The 24,986-nt window shown below is 44.1% G+C and overlaps 1 long non-coding RNA gene and 2 gene segments (V, D, J or C); 2 read left to right on the top strand and 1 right to left on the bottom strand.

Moving 5' to 3' along the window:
- Window positions 1–7,264: 7,264 nt before the first annotated feature.
- On the bottom strand, window positions 7,265–12,830 carry LOC135971631 (uncharacterized). The gene is made up of 3 exons (XR_010587877.1): window positions 12,424–12,830; window positions 8,994–9,987; window positions 7,265–8,337 (listed from the first exon to the last, which is right to left on the bottom strand). It is a non-coding gene; the product is annotated as an uncharacterized lncRNA (long non-coding RNA).
- On the top strand, window positions 12,372–12,887 carry LOC135971629 (immunoglobulin heavy variable 1-2-like). The segment is given in 2 exon segments: window positions 12,372–12,470; window positions 12,556–12,887. Coding segments are annotated over 2 exon segments (363 nt in total).
- Window positions 12,888–22,380: 9,493 nt separating this feature from the next.
- On the top strand, window positions 22,381–23,109 carry LOC135971627 (immunoglobulin heavy variable 3-48-like). The segment is given in 2 exon segments: window positions 22,381–22,505; window positions 22,609–23,109. Coding segments are annotated over 2 exon segments (465 nt in total).
- Window positions 23,110–24,986: the final 1,877 nt, after the last annotated feature.

Here is a 24,986-nt window from a genome sequence, read left to right as displayed (position 1 = left end):
TTTAGTTTCAGGATGATCTGAAGGTGGGGATCTCTGCAGGTTCTGAGGTGCACAGAATAGATCCCACCTCAGATTCAAACTCGTGTAATTTTCTGCTCTTCTTGTGGGGAGGAGAAGAATAGTGTAGAAGGAGGGCCAGCTGTATGCTACTCAGGATCTCTGTACATTGAGAAAAACGATGGAAGTGGGGAACACACGTCCTCAACATTTGTCACATTCCACATGGAAAAGGCAACTCCGTTCCAGGACATTGTGCAGAATCAAGAAGTAAAGCAATTGGCACAAATGTAGGAATCACTATTGTTTACAGAGCGCATGATTGTGTCTATGTTATCCACAGAAATGAAGTAAAAGTGCGTGTTCTGTATAGAACCCACAGTGTGTGGGCCCTGAATTAGCACCTTCCTCCCTCCACCTGCAGGGAGCACAGCCAGATGCCTAGGGCTGCCCTCTGACGTCCCTACCACGGCTGGTGCTGGAGTCACGTCCTGTGTTCCACTCTCAGGAGAAGAACGAGCTCTGCACTGATCTGAGCAGAGTCACAACTGGGACTCACGGGGGTACCCTTTGGGAAACTTGACACGTCTCTGTCTCAGTGACCTTGCTGGACTTTCCCAGAACAGTACAGAAGTTTAAGAAAGTTCCACCCAGTCCTCCTCCCTGTCTCCTTCACTCAGGGACCGACTTCCATCATATGCATTCAGCTTCCCCAGCTGCCTTCCACCCTCTCTGCATTTCATCCCAAAAGTGAGGACAGGTTCCTTAGGAAACCATGGGAGCTCAGGACACGAGGGGGCACTCAGGAAACCATGGGGAGCTCAGGACACCAGGGGGCACTCTGGACACGAGTGGGTACTCAGGACATGAGAAGGTGCCCAGGACAACGAGGAGCACTAAGAACCACCGGGGGGCGCTCAGAACCACCAGGAGGCACCCATAGCACAACGGGTTACTCAGAATTCAAGGGGGTGCTCAGGAAACCTGAGGGTGCTCAGGACAGCAGAGGGTGCTCAGAACACCGGGGACACTCAGAACACCAGGAGTGCTCAGAAGAGAAGGGGGTGCTCAGATCACCAGGGTGCACCCAGGACACCAGGAGGGGCTAAGAACCACCAGAGGGTGCTCAAGACACCAGGGAGCGCTCAGAACCACCAGAGGTCACTCAGAAATCCAGAGGACACTCAGGACAGTGGGGGCACTCAGGACACCAGTGGGCACTCAGAACCACTAGGACACACTCAGGACAGCAGAGGGTGCTCAGAATACTGGGGGCACTCAGAACACCACGGGGTGCTCAGAATAGAAGGGGGTGCTCAGATCACCAGGGGGCTCTCCAGACACCAGGGGGTGCTAAGGACACCAGAGTGTGCTCAAAACACAAGGGGATGCTCAGAATACAAAGGGAGCTCAGATCACCAGGGGGCACTCAAGAAACCAGAGGGGACTCAAGACACCATAGGGTGCTCAGAACCACCAGGGGACGCTCAGCACGCCAGGTGTCTCAGAACCAGCAGGGCATGCTCGGGACAGTAGGGGGCGCTCAGGTCACCAGGGTGTGCTCAAAACCAGGGGGAGCTCAGGCCACCAGGGTGTGCTGAAGACACCAGGGGTGCACTCAGAATACAAGGGGAGCTCAGATGGCCAAGGGGTTCTCTGGAAACCAGGGAGCACTCGGGACACCAAGGAGTGGTCAGAACCACCAGGGGGCGCTCAGAACTACCAGGGGGCACTCAGAACCAGCAGGGGGCGCTCAGGATACCAGGGAACACTTAAGATACCGGGGGGCTCAGAACCCACAGGGGAAGCTCAGGAAGCCAGGGGGCGCTCAGGACAACAGGGGGTGCTCAGAACCACCAGGGGGCGCTCAGGACAGCAGGGGGTGCTCAGAACCACCAGGGGGCACTCAGGACAGCAGGGGGCGCTCAGACACCAGGGCTCCCTTAGGAGGCAGCTCCACACTAGGTCCCTAGGCAGGGAGGGGTTTCCTTTTTGAACTTGCTATTTTTTTTTTTTTTTTGAGACGGAGTCTCGCTCTGTCACCCAGGCTGGAGTGCAGTGGCCGGATCTCAGCTCACTGCAAGCTCCGCCTCCCGGGTTCCCGCCATTCTCCTGCCTCAGCCTCCCGAGAAGCTGAGACTACAGGCGCCGCCACCTCGCCAGACTAATTTTTCGTATTTTTTAGTAGAGACGGGGTTTCACCGTGTTAGCCAGGACGGTCTCGATCTCCTGACCTCGTGATCCGCCCGTCTCGGCCTCCGAAAGTGCTGGGATTACAGGCTTGAGCCACCACGCCTGGCCTGAACTTGCTATTTTTTGACCTCGTAAAGCAAAGGTTTACCCCAGGACCTCTAGCATTTCCTCCTTGTAACTCATGTTTTGTCTTGTTTTTGTTTTTTCACCTACAAAATCTTCAACTTAGAACATAGATTCATTTCAATTTATAGTCCTACGTATTTTCACAATAATGCTAGTGATGACTTATCAGTATAATTTTAATAAGAATTGTGTATCCTCAATCCAAACTGTCTGTTCATGCAAAGATTTATGTTTTCTGCGTTGTGTCAGTCACACAACTGTAAATGCTTTTCTATCAATAGCTCAGCATATGCATGGTATTGACTTTCTTTTACTTCCTCAGCTGCTTATGTAGATGAAACACCACTTTATGGACTGGTTTTAACTATTCTGGTTGGCTCCTGGTGACTGCTCCTCAGACTATTTCTTCAACTTCCCTTCTTCTGTCAAAGCCTTTTATTGTCCTCAGTATATATGCAGGGATGCACCAAGGGCCTTTACTTTATCTCTTCTATGTCTGGAAACTCAGTTTACTTCTGATGATCACTGCAACCAATCATGTTTACCAAGGTAATAGTTCTTTTTAGTATATATTTATTTAACTTCAGTGTCTCTTCCTTCCTCACTGTTTTCCAGGGTACTGCAGACATCACCCCACCCTATCCCCCTTTGTTTTAATCTGTTTCTGTTGACCCCAACAGTGCCCATAGAGGAGTTTTAGTGGATTTGCCTCCTGGAAATAGTGGAAGAGGATTCAGGAATTCAGCAGTGGTTCCTGTTCTTCTACCCCAATAAACACAAAACAACAGCAATGGGGAAATTGGGAATTTTCCCCAATTCTGTAGAAAAAGCCTACAAGCACTAGAAGCTTCACACTCTAACACCATTAGCACATCAATCTTCAAACCACTTACGAAATATATCCAGGTTAGTCTTTTTCTGCCAGAAATGCCATCCAGTGGGAACAGACCTAGGTGCAATAATATGTGGGTCCTGGTTCTCCCTTCAGGCGCCTGTCACCTTAGACTGCAGTTTTTTCACTTGCCCTGTGACATGAACTCTGATGTGTAGATGTTTTATTTCCTTTATTAGTAGTTGTTCAAGCTTATCGTCAATGAGGTAGAATATGGTTGTATTTTTCTCACTTTTTTACTTTTCCTTACTGAGTAGTTGCTTCCTATATAAAAGATAGCAACTGAGAGGACAAATAAAATATCTATTATAGGTGAATAATTAAACAGTTTCAGATATATTGATGTAGTGGGATACGACTCGGCCTTACAGTCAAGGCATGTCTGAGTCACAGAATAACTTGACTATATTCTCAGTAAGTGTGCTAATAAAAGATGTTAAAGAATTATAATACATATCATACAATTCCATTTGTATAGACTACAGGTAATGCAACTATTCTGAAATAACAGGGAGAAAATTTGAATTTGTTTGAGAATGGGATGGCAAGAGTAATAGAATGATGAGATAAAATTACAGAAAACTGAGATAAATTTTAAGGGGTTAATTGAATTGGTCACACTTTGCTTAATGTCCTGATTAAAACATTGAATACCTAGTTCAACATTTCCAAATTGGATAGTACAAATTTGGATTTAATATTATTAATTATACTAAAATAAATCAGTAATAAAAAACAAGTGAATATATTGGCTGAGAATGAGCAATGAAAATGAATAACGACACTTGAATCATTGCCAACTCCTCAAAATTCGCATGCATGAACTCTGATTATTTCTATATATTTTAGGTGAACACCAAATACAGCAAAATCACACACAGGTGTCATAAGAGTTGTGTGCTTTGGCAGACCTCAGAAGGTATGTCTCACCCTGCCCTGGAGTTGTCTCAGGGTAACACACTCCTCAGTGGTGACAATCACAGGAGCAGATAATGGGGATAACTCTGAGCTGATATGAGGTCTTGGATGCATTGCACAACTGCTTTGTTCTGTAAGTATTTTTTTTTTCTGTAAAATGTACCATTAAAACCTATATTAAATGTATGTTGGGCAGATAAGTAAAATTAAATAAGATAGTGACTTCTAAGTGTTAATTCATGCATAATTACATAATATAACATTATGTTATCCTGAAGGATAGTATTCCTGCTCATCTCATCTAGGGTCTTCTCTGGGACCTGTCCTCTCCTCAGGCATCCCATCCCAGAGCTTGCTATATGGTGACCCTGTGGCTCTGGGAGAGAACAGACAGTCCCAGTATTCATATGTGTTTCTATTTGGTGTTGAGGACTGAACACAAATGACTCACCTTAGAATTTGGGCTGAGCTGGGGTTTTCTTGTTGCTATTTTGAAAGATGATTCCTGGAGACCTGAAGATATTTATTGTGGATGTATATGAGTGAGGGAAACAGTAGATATGTGTGTCAGCTTGTGATCGCTGTGTCTCTGTGTTTCCAGGTGTCCGGTGTGAGGTGCAGCTGGTGGAGATTTCTGGAGGCTTGGTAAAGCCTTGGGTGTCCCTGAGACTCTCCTGTGGTGCCTCTGGGTTCAGTTTCAGTAGCTACTACATGGACTCGGTCCACCAGGCTTCAGGGAAGGGGCTAGAGTGGGTCTCATGAATTAGTAGTGATGGAACTAGCACATACTATGCAGATGCCATGAAGGGTTGATTCACCATCTCCAGAGACAATTCCAAGAAGTCCCTTTATCTGCAAATAAACTGTGAGATCTGAGGACGTTGCTGTGTATTAATGTCTTAGAGACAAAGTGAGGGGAGATCAGTGTGAGCCCAGACACACACGTCCTGCAACAACACATGTAGGAAATCAGCTGCAGAGGGCGCTCAGAACCCATTGATCAGAGTCAACCACAGAGACAGGTGCAGATGGAGCTTAAGGATGTGTTTCCTTCAGTGTTTGGAATTTCTTCTTCATCTAACAATTTCCCCAGAGAATCCCCCTAATTTCACAGTTCTGTGACTACCAATACCACCTACAATTTTTTAATCATTGTAATTGATATGGTTTGTTTCTGTGTCCCCAACCAAATCTCATCTTGACTTGTACTCCCACGATTTCCATGTGTGGTGGGAGGGACTTGGTGGGAGAAAACTGAATCACAGGGGCAGGTCTATTCCATGCTGTTCTTGTGATAGTGAATAAGTCTCATGAGATCCAATTTTTTAATGAAAAAGAGTAGTTTCTCTGCAAAAGATCTCTTGTCTGCCACCATGTGAGACATAGATTTAACTTTCCACCATGATAGTGAGGCCTCCCCAGCCAAGTGGAAATGTAAGTCAATTGTATCTCTTCCTTGTGCATATTTCCCAGTCTCAGGTATGTCTTTATCCACAGCATGAATATGGGCTGATACAGTAAATTGGTACCAGGAGTGGGGTCTTGCTGAAAATATACTAAAAAATGTGGACACGACCCTGGAACTGGGTAACAGGCAGAGGTTGGAACACTTTGGAAGGCTCAGAAAATACAAGAAAATGTGGGGCAGTTTTGAAATTCCTAGAGACTTGTTGAATAACATTTTTCAAAATACTGATAATGATACGTACAATGAAATCCAGGATGAGGTGTTCTCAGATGGAGATGAGGAACTTGTTGGGAACTGGAGCAAATTTTACTCTTGTTATGTTTTAGCAAAGAGACTGTTGGCATTTTGCCCTTGCCCTAAAGATTTGTGGAACTTTGAACTTGAGAAAGATGTTTTAGGTTATCTAGTGGAAGAAATTTCTAAGCAGGAAAACATTCAATAATTGACTTGTGTGCTGTTAAATACATTCAGTTTTATAAGGAAAGCAGACCATAAATAGTAGAAAAATTTGCAACCTGACAATGCAATAGAAAGAAAATACCATTTACTAAGGAGAAATTCAAGCTGGTACAACAATTTGCCTAAGTAATGAGGAACTGAATGTTAATCCTCAAAGACAATGAGAAAAATGTCTCTGTGTCATGTCAGAGGACTTTACCACAGCCCCTCAGCCCAGAGACCTAGGAGGAAAAAGTGGTGTTGTTGCGCAAGCCCAGTGTCCCCATGCTGTGTGCAGTCAGTCCCCATGCTGTGTGCAGCCTAGGGACTTGGTGACCTGTGTCCCAATTGCTCCACCTGTGCCTGAAAAGGGACAATGTGGAGCTTGGGCCATGGCTTCATAAGGTACAAACCTAAAGCTTTGGCAGCTTCCACATAGTGTTGAGACTGCCAGTGCACAGAAGTCCAAAATTTAGGGTTTGGGAACCTCTGCCTAGATCTCAGAGGTGTATGGAAAAGTCTGGATGTCCAGGCAGAAGTTTGCTCCAGGAGTAGGGTTCTCATGGAGAACCTCTGCTAGGGCAGTGTGGAAGGGAAATGTGGGGTGGGAGCCCCCACACAGAGTCCCTACTGGGGCACCACCTACTGGAGCTGTGAGAAGAGGGCCACCATCCTCCTGACCCCAGAATGGTAGATCTACCATGAGCTTGCACCATGCACATTATCTATTCCCTGTGTTGTCTAATTCTGGAATTCCCGTAGCATAGAATCACAATTGGCAAGCTGCGCTCCTTTGTGGAACTTCATCATCAACTAGAGGAACTTCACATCAACTAGACAGTGCTGACATGCAGTTTCTTTAATTTTTAGTATTATTCACTTTATTATTTCTAAAGCTATTTAGCAGCTTTTTTGTCCTGCTTTATTAAGTGAAATGGTTTTATGCATTTATACAGACATCAGATATTTTCTGTATAGTCTGCATTCCATGTTGGGATCCTTAATCTCTTATTTACTTTTAATTTTTTATAAAGTAAGATCTAGACTTCCTGCTGTACATTGTGTGGAATTTGACAAAGTTATGACATCACATATCTACCACTGCAGTATTACATGTGATAATTTTGTCATCCTTTAAAGTCTTCTATTTTTTACACATTCTCGCCTTCTACCCAAATTCCTAGCAAATACAAATTTTTTTTTTACTTTGTTTAATGTTTGGCCTTCTCCAGATTATCAGATAAATTAAATTATATATTGTGTAGCTTTATCAGACTGGTTTATTTTACCTAAAAATATGCATTTAAGCTTCATTCATGTGCTTTCATGATTTGATAGCTGTTCTTTATAATGGCAAAATTATTCCATTATGTGAATGTACCAGATTGTTTATTCACCTACAGACGAACTTTTTGAATGTTTCTAGTTTTGGGAAAATATAAATGAAGCTATTGTAATTACTCATGTGTGCTTTTCTTTGTGGACATACTTTTAAAGTCAGTTAGATAAACACTTAAAAGCATGATTGCTGGATTGCATAGTCAAAGTGTGTTAGAATTTGACTAAAATTGGCTCCCAGTAGTTCTGTGAAGTGGGGGGGGGACTCAGCTGACTCTGTCTCCCTGTGGGAGGAATCCCAGTGCTCAGGGTGGGGCCTCCTGGGTCGATAGAGGCCCAGCTCCCTCTCAAGCCTTAGGGACAGCAGCACCTCTGCTCTGGATGCACATCTAGGAAACAGATGCCCCAGATGTGCATTGCCCAGGACCACAGAGATGCTCAGGACTCAGGTAGGAAGGGGCTCACTGAGGAGTAGATGTGGGTGCACTAGACAAGGAGGGGAGCTTCTGGACAAATCCTGGGTCCTCCTTTAGCTGAACCATATCAAACCATCGGGAGACCTTCCACTACATTTTGGTAACCCATGCCCTGAACTTTCCAAACTCAACACAGTAAACTTGGTGAATTTAGCTGGAAGTGTGAAAAAACTGAAATGAAAACGACTCAAGTTGATTCTGTAACAATTGATCATTTTCCAGGGAACATCCCAACAATATTGATAATAATAATGCTAATGTCAAAATCCACACACTGTCAACATGATGGCAGTGTGTCTCATGGTATAATAAATTTATTTACTTGAAAATTATGTTCACACCAGTCTTTTCCAACAGAAAATCCCACTTTCTCTTCTCACATGTCAATTTCAGCAGCCTGATCCTCAGAGTTGGAAGCACCGTGTCCTCAGGGTATAGGAGGGGAAATCACTAGCATGACCCTGGAGTCCTGGTGCCAGATCCTTCTCCATCTTTTTGGGAATCAAATGCGAATATTCTGTATCAATTTGAAGAACTTTATACACAAATTATGATTCAGTTTACGAGAATATTACCTCACACACATACACACATAGGTTTTTAATGTTTGTTGTCTTTTCCATAATAATCTCTTACAGTGTTTTACATTTATTTGACATATTAGTTTTATTTTAATTTCATGTCGGTTTCCTCATTCCTTCCTCTTTGTATTGCATTTCCCTATAACTATCACGTATTTTATATACTTTGCAATGTAAAGCTCCTGGTGCAGCCAGCAGGGGGAGGAGAAGGAAATGGGTCACACTCCTGACCTCCCTGTACAGCCGCAGGTTCCCAAACGCAGAGGTCCCTGCTCTGCACCTTCCCTGGGGACAGCTTTCTTATTGGTGGGTCCTGTGTTTAATTAATGAGAGTTTCTGTTTCAGGGATGCCGACCCGGGTACAGCTACTGAATCCACTGCAGGAGTGGAAATAAGCTTCTAAAACACAGTATCACCCGAGAGACAACGGAGTTCATCCCTGTAGTGCCATGTGAATTCCAGATTCCTGAGCAGAGCCCCAGAATCATGAAAACTTATCATATGTGTCCCGTGCTGTGGGTATTCTGTATCCCTGCACGTTCAGCTACATGTGTGGTGCCACTTACACTTAATGAGATGAGATTCCTGCTGCTTCTGTCGGGTCACTGGTGATCTCTGAAGCTACTTCTGGTTTCTGCTTTAATATGTAAAGAGCATGTCAATCATCACCCACATTCTTACAAGAATATAAGCCTGGAAAATTGATTGTCAATGATTTCTTATATGAGTTGAAGAAATGAAATTGCAGGAAAACCTGGACCCCAAAGCTAGAAAGACATTACAATAGTGATCACCAGTCTGATGGAACAAACTTTCTGTGGCAATAAGATACCAAATTGTAAACAAGACCTAAGGTCACACCGGGCAAGGATTTAGTCAATCATCCCTACAGTTAAAAAAAATAGAATATGTTGTAACTTCCACAGGGGTTTTTCTGTTTCTGTAACAGTTAAACGAGCACTGGTCCTGAGATAAGCAATGTTAATACATTTGCAGCTCATGGAACTCCAGGCATCGGGTAGCTGTGCCCCTGTTCCACAGCCATAAATAGAGCATTGATTGGACAATTGGATTTCTGTAACTTTCTCTGAGAAGAAACCACTGACCTTGGACTTGTCCTGGCCAGTTCCTTGAGGCTGTGCACTGTGTGTCTTTCTGTCCCTGCACAAAGCCCTTTTGATGTGCAGTGCCCAACTGCAATTCATTTAGTTCTTAAGTCTTCACCCCAACGCAAACCTGAAATGCATGTAGCATGTGTGTTTGCTTATTACATATGGAGCCTGCATGCCATGTGAATATCCATAGCTCCTTCTATAGGCTGCTGAGTGTGTCCACTTGGCCAATCCATTTGTTTGAATTCATTTGTCATCTCTCCCTATCTTGAAGTGCCTGCTCACAGTCTCTGTGGGAGGCTTTGCTTCTCAACCTGTTAGGATGGCTGCCCTACAGCTTCAACTCTTTATCAGAAATAAAGTCTCCTTTCTAAATTTATAAATTGGGTGATTCTTCGGTTAGCAGCACAAACTGGTGGGAATAGTTCCATGGTAATTTCATCAATATCTGGAAGACAGATGTGGATAGAGTTAGGGTAAGATCTCCTGGGGACCACACACCCCACAGTTATGGAATTCCCTCCAGAAACGTCTGGGTCCTCAAGATGACAATCCCAATAAGTTGTCTCATGGCTCTGTCATCAGGAGAACTATTCTCTGACAAATATGCTCAGATCTTCCTCCAGACAGACTCTACAGAGAAAAAATACTTTTCAAGATCTTTATTCTATGTGAGCGGAAGGGATTAATTTCCATCCCAGACAGCTTCATCTGAGCCTCCCTGTGTCATGGAAATGGGGTAGAATTAATAAAACAACTGGGATAAGACTCAAGAAAATTATCTGTGGATGCTGCATCCAGGAGTGGGAGTACAGGATGGAGGAAAATCTGCTGTACCACTGGAGACTGCTTGTAAATGGTGAAACTTGGAGAAAGAACAGCAAGAAACCATTGAAATTCAATTTCAAGAATATATACTGCTCCCCTACCCAATAATCACCTCCTCAACAACATGATTAATCTGGATTAGAGAGAAAAGTGTGGCAATGCACAGACTCTGTCCAAGGACTAGAACTCAGGGAAACCAAAGGCAGTGGGAGAGAACAAGTCAAGGAGAATGAAGCGATTTAAAGCCTCTGAGACCAACAGCTTCAGGACCAAGGTCACGACCCTCTCCCTCAGTGGCCCTAGATCTGCATCTCGTGGGGCATCTGCAGGGTTCCCAGGTGAGAATGGGCAAAAACAAGGAGAAGACACGTTTCCAATCTCTGTAGTACTGAGCTTGTTTTAGCTCTGTTTGAAAAAAAAAAAAAAACAAAACAATAAAACAAAAACAACAGCAACAACAACAAACATAACAGGACAAGGGTCAGAGTTGGAAGCACTTCTCTTTGGCAAGACACTAGGAAGGAGGGCAAATTTGAGGCTCATTACTGTGCAAATATGCCACTGTGTGTATGTGTGTCTGTGTCTGTGTGTGTGTGTGGTGGGGGACTTTGAGACATAGGATCTGTGTGTATGTGTGTCTGTGTCTGTGTCTGTGTGTGTGTGTGTGGTGGGGGACTTTGAGACATAGGGTCTGTGTGTATGTGTGTCTGTGTCTGTGTCTGTGTGTGTGTGTGTGTGGTGGGGGACTTTGAGACATAGGGTCTGTGTGTGTGTGTGTCTGTGTCTGTGTGTGTGTGTGGTGGGGGACTTTAGACATAGGATCTGTGTGTGTATGTGTGTCTGTGTCTGTGTGTGTGTGTGTGGTGGGGGACTTTGAGACATAGGGTCTGTGTGTGTGTGTGTCTGTGTCTGTGTGTGTGTGTGTGGTGGGGGACTTTGAGACATAGGGTCTGTGTGTAAAGTAATAATCTGACATAATCTTCAACCAGAGAATCATATAAAACAGGCTGCCCCAAATTTGTCATCAGTTCCACGACTTCTCATGTGTCTGGACCGTATCAGTGCATCTGGAGCTCCAGGGAAGGGGCTCCCTGGTGGCTTTAGTGATTCCTCGCTTGCTGTGCTGAGGTCTCCCTGTAGATTATGTTGGGTTTTCTAAGGCCTATTTTCTATTCTAAGAGGTGTTGTGAGAAGTAATCGCTGTCGCTGAAGGAGCATTATGAGCCAGGGCACAGCCACTTCTTACTAGGCTTGAGATGCTGGGAGAAGAATTCTCTGTAAGACCAGACAGGAACTTCCATGCAGGGCGGAAGCTGAGCTTCAGTGGGTTTTGGGATGCACCCTGCACAGGATCCAGCCCTCGAGCAGGAATACAGGAGACTGAGGAGGGGTTTCCTCTTAGGGACTGGATATTCCTTATTTCAAAGCAATGATGACATAAAAGTTAAATAAATATTTAGCAAGTATTGATGTGTTAAATAAATAAATATTTAGCGAGTACTGATGTGTACATATACAAGTATTCTCTTGTATATGTAGTCTATACCTACTTCAAAAATTAATGTAAACCACCTTTAAAAGAAGAAATGTCTAGACCCTTCAAATGTATTTATAGTCAGGAATTGAGGGGTTGTTTTATTAACTCAGTGGGTGTTACTATCGGGAGACACACTCATCCCAGAAGTTAGATGGGCAGAGGGCAAGGCTCAGGGAAAGTTCACCTTGACAGTGAGCCACAGGAACAAGGAATCACATTGAGGACCATGTCCTGTGAGATTCTGGGTTTCTGTAAGACGAGTTCTGTCTTCATGGACATCTGAGCATGATCATTAACCAATGATCATGGCATGGAGCTCTGTACCCCGCTGTGGCGTGGTCCACGTGTCACCTATCTTCTTCCCCAGGGTGGGGTGGCCTGAGCTATGAAATACCTGCCTCATGAATATGCAAATGCACTGGTGTCTGCAGAGGTAAATACAGATCTGTCCTTGTCCAGAGAGCATCACACAACAACCACATCCCTCCCCTACAGAAGCCCCAGAGCACAGCACCTCACCATGGACTGGACCTGGAGGATCCTCCTCTTGGTGGCAGCAGCTACAGGTAAGAGAATCCTCAGTTCCAGGGCTGATGAGGGGACTGGGTCCGGTCAAGTGAGATCTCATACACTCCTGTGTCCTCTCCACAGGCGCCCACTCCCAGGTGCAGCTGGTGCAGTCTGGGGCTGAGGTGAAGAAGCCTGGATCCTCAGTGAAGGTCTCCTGCAAGGCTTCCGGATACACCTTCACTGACTACTACATGCAGTGGGTGCGACAGGCCCCTGGACAAGGGCTTGAGTGGATGGGAGAAATCAACCCAAAAACTGGTGGCACAAACTATGCACAGAAGTTCCAGGGCAGAGTCACCATGACCAGAGACACATCGACGAGCACAGCCTACATGGAGCTGAGCAGCCTGAGATCTGAGGACACGGCCGTGTATTACTGTGCAACAGACACAGTGTGAAAACCACATCCTGAGAGTGTCAGAAACCCTGAGGGAGGAGGCAGCTGTGCTGGGGCTGAGGAGATGACAGGATTTATGAGTTTTAAACATGTTTAGAAAATGGGTTAAGTAATTGATGAAAAGAAGCAATAGAAAAATGTATACACTCTAATTATATAGGAAATATTATTTTCAACTTTCACACTATAAGTAACATTCATGGAGTGGGAAAGGCGGCCATCAATCAGGCTGATGCAAACATTCCCATGGAGGCTTTTGGGGACATAAATTTTAAAATGGAATGGATACATCACTTGGAGCAGGATTACTTGATCACAAGGTAAGACTAAATATAAGTTCTAAGAAGTGGCCGACATTTCTTCCTAAATGTCTTTGCCACTCCCTTTACACTGCATTTATTTGAAAGCCCTTTTTAAGCTCACAGCAAAGTTGAGTAGAATAAACAGAGTTCCCACATACTCCTGCCCAAGACATGCACAGCCTTCTCCATGATCAACACCCTGCACTGAAGTAATAAATAACTTGCAACGGATGAACCCACATGGACACATTCATTGTTTCCTTTTCTGGTGGTCCCTGGTGTAACAAGCCTAAGCTACCTTGATGTACCCCAGGTTCTTCAAGTGAGTCACGGGGAATTACGCCAGGTAGAGGGAAAGCGGGCGGGGCCATTGCTCTTTGCACTCTTTCCTCAAGCATCCATAAAATGTACATTGACTTGGAGCTCCTGTTTCTCCTGGTTTTATAGGCCCCTCCCCTAGGGTAAGGTTTTCAAGTGTTTACAGCTGGGGTCCCCAATCCCCACGCTGTGGATCCGTTAAGGTGTGTGTTGTGTTAGGAACCAGGTCGCACAGCAGCAGTTGAGTGCAGGCGAGCGAGCATCACTGCCTGAGCTCCGCCTCCCGTCAGATCAGCTGCACATTAGATTATCCTACAAGCAGATTCTATTGTGAACTGCCCATGCAAGCAATCTAGGCTGAGCGCTCCCTATGGGAATCTGACGCCTGATGATTGCAGGTGGAACAGGTTCATCCCGTAACCATCCGCCACCCTCATCCATGGAAAAATTGTCTTCCACGAAACGGTTCCCTGACGTCAAAAAGGTTGAGGACACTGGTGTAGAGGCAGGTCTGTGCCTTGGAAAGCCAGCAGCTTCTGATGAATCTCATAAATAATGACCTTTAATGAGAAATGGAGACTTGGGTCAGGAGGGACTTCGTGAATAATTCCCTTCAGCTGGATTCTAAACATGATAAGCTCTTTTCTGGATAAAGCCCCTTGTGCAGAAAACGCAAACACATGCATGGGATCCAGGCAGGAAAAAGCTTCCTTTACAAAGTGGTTGGGCACCTGGAAGGAGCTCTCAGGGTTGGGCACTGTATCCTTTGCTGGCTGCACTTTAGCCAGAGGCCTGAGCCTGATTGGCCTTGCAGCGGGAGAGCCTCACAGCGGTCACAGGTTACAAAAACACCTGTCATCCTCCAGCTGAGCAAGCCTATCGCGCGCTTGTCAGTGTCAACCCCATGAGGGGCATACTCGGGAAGGTGACAAGATGCTCACAAACCTCCTCCCACCAGTTATCCACCACCACACACTCAACTGCAACCCGTGCTCCAGAAAGGGACAGGGGCCTGCAGAAATAAACAGAATGGAAGTATTTTCTTACCTGGGAAAGACACTGCCAAATACCCCATGTTTCGGGAAGATTAACTCATAAGTGTTCAGGAAGTGACTGAAGGACAGTGGTGGGTGAGGTGACGGGACAGCCTCTGGGCTGCACATGAGGAGGGCTCCCTCCCCACGCAAGCTTTTCCTCCAGGAGCTGCACCAGAAACTCACAGAGGATCAGGAAGGATTCTGAGAACATTCTTCTGTGGTGCTGCCTAAAGGGGGAACATAAATTATAAAAAAGTAATCAATTCTAAACAAAGTATCACATTTGTTATCACACTAGGCACATCCACCTCTGTCCTGGAGTTGTTTCAGGGAGTAATTGGGGCCAGCGATAAGGAGCACAGGCTCGGATATCAGGGCTTACTCATCCCAGACATGAGCTCTTAGACACATACTTAGCATTTGTACATGGAGAAACCATTGGCTCTGACAAAACATAATTTGCACAAATACGTACATATAAAATAGGGTGATCCTTTCACAGTGTTTATCACAGCATAGTTTTATAATACGACAGCATATTTTCCAAATATCATCATTGTCACTAAACTACTGCAAGGCACAGCCTTCTCATTTGGGAACCGTCTTCTCCTCAGGCGTCCCACCCCAGTGCCTGCCATATAGTAGGAGACATGCAAATATCGTCCTCCCTCTGCTGATGAAAACCAGCCCAGCCCTGACCCTACAGCTCTGGGGGAGGAGACCCCGCCTGGGATTCCCAGGAGTTTCCACTTGGTGACCAGCACTGAACACAGACCACCAACCATGGAGTCTGGGCTGAGCTGGGTTTTCCTTGTTGCTATTTTCAAAGGTAATTGATGGTAAACTAGAGACACTGAGTGTGAGTGGACGTGAGTGAGGGAAACAGTGGATTTGTGTGGCAGTTTCTGATGCGGGTGTCTCTGTGTTTGCCGGTGTCCAGTGTGAGGTGCAGCTGGTGGAGTCTGGGGGAGGTCCAGCCTGAGGGGTTGGTACAGCCTGAGGGGTCCCTGAGACTCTCTTGTGCAGCCTCTGGATTCACCTTCAGTGACTACTACACGAGTTGGGTCCGCCAGGCTCCAGGGAAGGGGCCGGAGTGGGTGGGTTTAATTAGAAACAAAGCTAACGGTGGCACAACAGAATAGTCCGCATCTGTGAAAGGCAGATGCACCATCTCAAGAGATGATTCCAAAAGCATCGCCAGTCTGCAAATGAACAGCCTGAAAACCGAGGACACGGCCGTGTATTACTGTACTAGAGACACAGTGAGGGGAGGTCAGTGTGAGCCCAGACACAAACCCCCCTGCAGGGGTCCCCGTGACCACCAGGGGGCGCCCAGACACAAACCTCCCTGCAGGGGCGCGCGGGGCCACCAGGGGGCGCTCGGGACCCACTGAGGACGGGACAGGTCCCAGAAGCAGGTGCAGGGGGAGGTTTCCTTTCTCATCAACTGGAAAAGTCAGATTTGTGTTTGCCGGACTCTGGAGCATTCTAGGCTGTAACATTTTATTACTTGTGTTTATTATGAATTTATTATTGTTAGTATTTAAATTTTAGTAATTTAAAAATTATATATATATATATATACATAAGTATACACTTTAATAAAATAAACATTCCTAATTATTTGCACCGATTCTTCCAGAGTTTTATTAACATTTGTTGACATCAGCAGCTACAAAGCTATAGGGACACAAATTTACAACCATAGAAAGATGTATAGGCCAGGCGCGGTGGCTCACGCGTGTAATCTCAGCACCTTGGAAACCCTAGGGGGACGGATCTCTTGAGGCCAGGAGTTCGAGACCAGCCTGGGCAACATAGTGAAACTCCGTCTCTACTAAAAATACAAAACTTATCTGGGCGTATTGGCGCGCGCCTTCAATCCCAGCTACTCGGTAAGCTGAGGCAGGAGAATCACTTGAACACGGAAGGCAGAGATTGAAGTGAGCTAAGATGGCACCACTGCACTCCAGCCTGGGCAACAGAACAAAATTCGGTCTCAAAAAAATTAAAAAGAAAGAAAGAAAGAAAAATGTGTAAATACACAGACATATGCATATATGTGTAGGAATTCATAATAAACATTACAATAAATTAATTCTAAAAATATGTCCTAAGGCCGGGTGCGCTGGCTCAAGCCTGTAATCCCAGCACTTTGGGAGGCCGAGATGGGAGGATCACGAGGTCAGGAGATCGAGACCATCCTGGCTAACACGGTGAAACCCCGTCTCTACTAAAAAATACAAAAAACTAGCCAGGCAAGGCGGCGGGCGCCTGTAGTCCCAGCTACTTGGGAGGCTGAGGCAGGAGAATGGCGTAAACCCGGGAGGCGGAGCTTGCAGTGAGCTGAGATCCGGCCACTGCACTCCAGCCTGGGCGACAGAGTGAGACTCCATCTCAAAAAAAAAAAAAAAAAAGTCCTAAAAATAAAACTTATTGATGAGTTAAATGTAAATTATTAGAGTATTTGATAATTGATTTTGGTTATTTTAAATTATTTACATCAATTAATTTATATTTGTTCATTTAACTACTGTTCAATAGTGGTCATTTCAAATGTGGTTGTCACAATAAATGATAAGAATTTGAGGTGATAACTGATAATTATCTTAATCATTTCTTAATTATCTTAGTTATTCCATATTGTATTCACAAATCATAACATTGCTTATTACCTGGTAAATATAAACAACCATAATTTGTGAATTTAAAATTTTTTATTTTAATTTTTTAAAATTTATCCCAGATCATTATCTTTTTCTTTAGTTCCAGATCTCATTTGATCGTCTCGAAGGACCATCTGCACCCCTGTCTCCTGAAGACTTCTGGGAGTGGCTGCAGGATGGGCAGAAGCGGACACCTCATGTGAGTCCATATGGCCTGGAGCCTCCCTCTCCTCGGGTTAGGCCATCTCCTCAGGATCACAGGCTAGTATTGGAGGTAAAAACCTCTAAATGTATTTTTTCCAGCTACCAAGTCATAGGACAATAACAGAAGCATCCTTGGGGCAGAGAACCATAATGCCACAGTGCTAGTAGGAGTACGTTTGTCCAAGGGAGTTCCAGGGTTTATTAAAATTATGATAATTTTAATGTAAGAATATAATTCTTCTAAACTTATGTGGAAGATTATGGGAGGTTATAACAATGCCATGCTTTAGTATCAGCCATGCATCACAGAATCACTTTATAATAGTTCCTTTCATGGGTGTACTTCACTCAATTCATGCAACACCTGGCAGGTTAGAGGCTAAAAATACAAAATACAAAAGTTTTTAATCATCTGAAAGGGCTGTAGCCTTTTCTCAAGGAATTATTTCAAGACATGGAGAACAGATAGATGATAAATAAAATACATTCACATCCCCGTAAGGAAAGTTTACCTAAATGTGTCCAAAGGGCCCTGCGACTTGGTTTCCGTCTAGGTCCCAATGTTAGGGTTCTCCCAGGATTTTGTGGCTAGCTGGGTCACACCTCATCAAGAATTAACCTCTGCTATTCCCTCAATTTGTTTATTTAATCTGATAACCAGTTTGTCTGTAAACTGTAGAGTTGAAATGCAACAAATATTCATTTGAAATAATCTGGCACAAATTATCTAAACAAAGTTGATAATGATGTTTTCTCATTCATTTGTATTTAAGATCAGAGGCTAAGCGTTGATATTTTTGATAACATCTGTGGCTCTCTCAGCAGTTTTCTCTTCTGAGGATATGATATGGTGTGGCAGTTTTCTCAGCTTCAGTGTTACCTCTTTTTGCGTTGACTTCCATCTTTATACTTGCCCGGAATCTGGGATATAGGAGTTCCTCTAAGAGTTCCCTAACGTGTCCATTTTGCCGGGTTTTCCAGAACATATTAAGAAATAAAGCATATTCAATTAAGGAAAGAAGAATTCAAATTGTAGCTGTTTGCAGATGACATGATTGTATAGTTAGAAAACCGCATTGTGTCAGCCCAAAATCTCCTTAAGATGATAAACAACTTCAACAAAGTCTCAGGATACAAAATCAATGTGCAAAAATCACAAGCATTCCCTTACACCAATAACAGACAAACAGAGAGCCAAATCATGAGTGAACTCCCATTCACAATAGCTTAAAATAGAATAAAATACCTAGGAATCCAACTTACAAGGGATGTGAAGGACCTCCTCAAGGAGAACTACAAACCACTGCTCAATGAAATAAAAGAGGACACAAACAAATGGAAGAACATTCCAGGCTCATGGATAGGAAGAATAAATATTGTGAAAACGGCCATACTGCCCAAGGTAATTTATAGATTCAATGCCATCCCCATCAAGCTACCAATGACTTTCTTCACAAAATTGGAAAAAAAAAAACTACTTTAAAGTTCATATGGAACCAAAAAGGAGCCCGTATTGCCAAGACAATCCTAAGCCAAAAGAACAAAGCTGGAGGCATCATGCTACCTGACTTCAAACTATACTACAAGACTACAGTAACCAAAACAGCATGGTACTGGTACTAAAACAGAGATATAGACCAGTGGAACAGGATAGAGCCCTTGGAAGTAATACCATACATCTACGACCATCTGATCTTTGACAAACTTGACAAAAACAAGAAATGGGGAAAGGATTCCCTATTTAATAAATGGTGCTGGGAAAACTGGCTCGCCATACGTAGAAAGCTGAAACTGGATGCCTTCCTTACACCTTATACAAAAATTAATTCAAGATGGATTAAAGACTTAAATGTTAGACCTAAAACCATAAAAACCCTAGAAGAAAACCTAGGGAATACCATTCAGGACATAGGCATGGGCAAGGACTTCATGACTAAAACGCTAAAAGCAATGGCAACAAAAGCCAAAAGTGACAAATGGGATCTAATTAAACTAAAGAGTTTCTGCACCACAAAAGAAACTATCATCAGATTGAACAGGCAACTTACAGAATGGGAGAAAATTTTTACAATCTACCCATCTGACAAAGGGCTAAGATTGAGAATCTACAAAGGACTTAAATTTACAAGAAAAAATCAAACAACCCCATCAAAAAGTGGGCAAAGGGTATGAACGTATGAACAGACACTTCTCAAAAGAAGACATTTATGCAGCCAACATACACATGAAAAAATGCTCATTATCACTGGCAATCAGAGAAATGCAAATCAAAACCTCATTGAGATACCATCTCACACCAGTTAGAATGGTGATCATTAAAAAGTCAGGAAACAACAGGTGCTGGAGAGGATGTGGAGAAATAGAAATGCTTTTACATTGTTGATGGGACTGTAAACTAGTTCAGCCATTGTGGAAGAGAGTGTGGTGATTCCTCAAGGGTCTAGAACTAGAAATATCAATTGACCCAGTCATCCTATTACTGGGCATATACCCAAAGAATGATAAATCATGCTGCTATAAAGACACATGCACGTGTATGTTTATTGCAGCACTATTCACAATAGCAAAGACTTGGAACCAGCCCAAATTTCCATCAATGACAGACTGGATTAAGAAAATGTGGCACATATACACCATGGAATACTATGCAGCCATAAAAAGGATGAGTTCATGTCCTTTGTAGGGACATGGATAAAGCTAGAAAACATCATTCTGAGCACGCTATCGCAAGAACAGATAACCAAACACCACATGTTCTCACTCATAGGTGGGAATTGAACAATGAGAACACTTGGACACAGGAACGGGAACATCACACACCGGGGCCTGTCGTGGGGTGGGGGAGGGGGGAGGGATAGTGTTAGGAGATATACCTAATGTAAATGATGAGTTGACGGGTGCAGAACACCCACATGGCACAAGTATACATATGTAGCAAACCTGCACGTTGTGTACATGTACCCTAGAACTTAAAGTATAATTTTAAAACAGATGTCATATTCAACTGACAATTGTAAAATTAGTTGAAGGCATAGAATAAAGGGATATTTTCTGACCTGTCATGGGTCCATATTGTGATCCTGAGTCTGGGTGTCAGCTTTCCAGTGTTTCTGAACTTCCTCCAGATGAGATGTCCATCTGTGTGTTCCTGCTCTTTTCCCTGGGGAGAGTCCTCTTGTTTTCCCCAGTTGTTCCCGCCCACAGCTCCAGTGTTCTATTGTGGTGTTATCACCTTCCAGATTTGCTGAACTGACCTGGAGATTAAGGCTCTGCTTCAGTAAGAAAGGGGGAGGTAGTTCTCAAAGGAACTTAGGTGAAGATCTCTTTTCCCATCTCAGTTCCTAAGGGATTGCCCGAGCGCCCCTATGATACTGGTTTTGGTGGCTTGCCCCTGCAGAGTAATTTCTTAGTTCTGCAAAGGGGATAAAGGAGGTGGGTCCAAATGCATTTCAGAGTGTGGGTTCTTTTTTCTCTCTCAGACAGACACATTGGCAGACAAAGATTTTTGTGACTTTCCCCATTATTGAGAAAAAATGATTCAAGAGGATAGGAAAGCTCTTCAGTGTGTGGTCCCTGAGAAATTCACACAATAGATTTACCACACTTGACTTCAAGCAATCCAATATATATGTGTGTTTTTATCTTGTAGTAGCCCACATTTTATATGCCAGACTCTGCCCCAGTTCAGCTCATACCCTGGCCTTGTTACTGCATACAAGAACTTGCCACTCCCTAGATTTCAGATTTGATGTTTCTCTTAAAGCTTCAAGTATTTAAAATATTTTTAAAAATTTGCAAAACTCCATCTTCTCTGTTTATCTGTTATTGTTGATGTTGTTATTGTAAAAAAATAAGCAAAATACATTCTTCATCTATGTACATTTCAAAACTGAGTTGCAGATTTTTTTGGTAAGGCCCAGAGTAATAAAAGAATGCAAATATTGTACAGTTGCTTAATAGACAGACAAATTATAGTATATTTGTTCACTAAAATACTACCCATCATTTATAATAAATAAATGCCTGAGACACAGAACAACAAGGTAAAATAGCTAAGTATTTATATTGAGTAAAATAAGTCAAACAAATAAGAATATATACGATGTAATTTCACTTTTATAAATTCTGATAAATAAAGATATATCTAAAAAATATAATGAAGATTGGTAGTTTCGAGGGGAAATAATAGAAGAAGGGAAGGGGAGACGAGGAGGAATACAGCAGAACAAGAGGAAACATTGAGAAGAATTCACTTGTCCACTTTCTTGATAATGATGACAGTCACATCACGTTTATTAATTATACATTTTAAATATATGAAGTTTATTGTCTTTCAATTAAGCCACGTAGAATGTATTACAAGCAAACAAATGGAAATTTAGACAGGCATGGAATAATAGAAAGATACAAAAATATGTTAAATGTCACAAGTACCTGAAAATTAATGTGCCTGGCCCCTAGTTCTCTCCACATTTTCAGGTGAAAGCTGGAATGCGGCAACATCACACATGCTCTTATTACGGAAAGTGGGTTCTGAAAACCGCAGTAGGAACGTCCAGCTTTGTCCTGGAGTTGGTTTAGGGAGCAGTCAGAACCAGTGACAAGGAGCACAGGGCCAGATACTGGGCTTCACGCATTCCAGACAGGAGCTCCTAGATGCATACAGAGTCCCCACCACGTGTGGGTTCACTTCCACATCTGTAAATGGAGAAAATATTGACTCCTACAGAACATAATTTACACAAATATTTAAAGATGAAATAGGGTGATCAGGGCAAAGTGCTTATCACAGTACAATTTCATAATAAGGCAGCATATTTTCCAAATTCCATCATTATCTGCAAACTTCTGCAGGGCACCGTCTTATTATCTAGGTACAGCCTACTCCTCAAGCGTCCCACCCTGAAGCTTGCTATATAGTAGGAGACATGCAAATAAGGCCCTCCCTCTACTGATGAAAACCGACCCAACCCTGACCCTGCAGCTCTGAGAGAGGAGCCTTAGCCCTGGATTTCAAGGCACTTCCACTTGGGGATCAGCCCTGAACACAGAGGACCCACCATGGAGTTTGGGCTGAGCTGGGTTTTCCTTGTTGCTATTTTAAAAGGTGATTCAGGGAAAACTTGAGAGATTGAGTGTGAGTGGATATGAGTGAGAGAAACAGTGGGTTTGTGTGGCAGTTTCTGACCAGGCTTTCTCTGTGTTTGCAGGTGTCCAGTGTGAGGTGCAGCTGGTGGAGTCTGGGGGAGGCTTGGTCCAGCCTGGAGGGTCCCTGAGACTCTCCTGTGCAGCCTCTGGATTCACCTTCAGTAGTTACGACATGAGCTGGGTCCGCCAGGCTCCAGGGAAGGGGCTGGAGTGGGTCTCATTCATTAGTAACACTGGTAAAACCATATACTACGCTGACTCCGTGAAGGGCCGATTCACCATCTCCAGAGACAACGCCAAGAACTCGCTGTCTCTGCAAATGAACAGCCTGAAAACCGAGGACACGGCCGTGTATTACTGTACTAGGGACACAGTGAGGCGAGGTCAGTGTGAGCCCAGACACAAACCTCCCTGCAGGGGCGCGCGGGGCCACCAGGGGGCGCCCGGGACACAAACCCCCCCCCTGCAGGGGTCCCCGTGACCACCAGGGGGCGCCCGGACACTGAGCTCGGGGCTGTTTCCGGGGCAGGAGCCGGTGCTGCTAAGGCCTGGCTTCCTGTCATGGTCTGCGGCCGCCTCATTGTCAAATTTCCCCAGGGAACGTCTCCAGATTTACAATCTGTACTAACAGTTCATGTCTGCAAATGCAAAACGTTTTTGTCCTTCTTGTTTCTTTGTTTCTGTAACAGGAAGACACACCCTCACCTCCATAGAAACAACAATGCCACTTTGGGTGCAGATAATCCTTCTGTGATCAGCAGGATGAAAGTCCCGAGGACCTGGAGAGTGTTTGCCAGTTAGACTCAGGGCAGAGACCTCCATAGGAATCTCTGATTAGAACAGGCTTTGAGTTCTGATGGGAGCCAAGAGAGAGGCTCACTCAGGGCCAGGGTCCTTAAAACCTTATGGTTTTCACAGTTATCCCCCCTTGTCTTGTAAAAATGGGCACATCTGACTCAGACTGATTCAGTTGACCCTCTTTCTACTAATCCATTTTCCTTCTCTGCAGACTTGATTCTCACAATTTGCTTTCTTCTTCTCTTCTCTGTAACCTGAAGATGTGTTTTCTGTAGTCTAAATTCCAGGGCTTGGGTCTACATGACCTGGGTAGGCTGAGGGGACTTTCTCACTCACCGTTGCCTGGACTCTCCTGCTGCCTTCTGTGAACGAAGACGTTTGGAAAATGAAGTGGACATTAGTCATGAAGGGAATAATACTGGTTTTCTCCAATGGGATACTGATGTAGAGCTGACCTTGTGCTTCTCATGCTGTCACAGAGTTTGGACTCTCACCTGTGACTTTGGGGAGAGCTGAGGATGGACACTCCATTGTGCTGTGAGCTCTGGGTAACAGTAATTATAGGGTCTGGCTAGGCAGCCTAAGGTCAATACTGCTGGCCTTTGGGCAAGAGAGGCTGGAATTCCTGGGAAGACCTGCATCTGCCATCCACCACGGAGTCCCATCGTCTTCGGTTATGCTCTGACTGAGTCAGCCCCACCTAGATTATCTAGAACATTCTTTGTGACTTAGAAAAAATAAAGGGGGCTCTCCTAACACCTGTATTATGCCATGGGAGCAACACCTATGTTAGTGTGTGACTGAATAGATGCGACAATGGTCTAGTCAAGGTGATACATAAAATTGATTGTTGCCATTACAATATTTTATTTTATTTTTAGCAATATAGTCGTGCTCATATTATGAATATTTTTGCTACATTGTTTTTGTGTCTGAAGTTTTTGAGTAAGAACAGCTTCATCTTGAATGGGGATGGGAAAAATAAGAATCAGAGCTACTGGCAACAATCCCTGTAAGCTAAGGCATTCTTAGTCACAGGATGAGATAGGAGGTCTGCATAAGATCCAGGTCATAAAGACCTTGCTGATGAAGGTTACAGTAAAGGAGCTGGACAAAGCCCACCAAAACCAAGACTGTGACCAAAGTGACCACTGTTCATCCTCACTGCTTATTGTATGCTTGTTATAATGCCTTACCATGCCAAAACCCACTCCCCCCAGCACCATTACAGTTTACACATGTTATGGTAACATCAGGAAGTTTCCTTGTATAGTCTAAAAAGGAGAGGAGGAACCTTTAGCTTCGGAATTGCCCGGAGTACTCACGAATAATCCAACCCTTGTAAGAACTGCATCCATCCTTTTGAGAGAAAATGCACAGGGGTTGGCATGAGGCTGGGAAGCTGATGGCATATGATGGAAGCCTTTCCCTGAATGAAGGAGAGAGGGAGGGTGGATTGGGTGAAACGTTCCTATATTTCTGCGCTGTGCAAGGAAGGTGCAAAATATAATTTATTCTGGTGTAGTCAGTGCTGCCTCTCAGGGGATCCCCAAGACTCCCAGAAATGGCTCTGCTTAGGAATCACTGCGGAGTCAGACCTTTCATTAGAGTAGACCACAGGACATGGGCCTCAGCACACACC

The sequence above is a fragment of the Macaca fascicularis genome, chromosome 7, assembly GCF_037993035.2.
Source record: "Macaca fascicularis isolate 582-1 chromosome 7, T2T-MFA8v1.1".
NCBI classification, from domain to species: Eukaryota; Metazoa; Chordata; class Mammalia; order Primates; family Cercopithecidae; genus Macaca; species Macaca fascicularis.
This window is presented reverse-complemented; position numbering and strand designations above follow the sequence as displayed.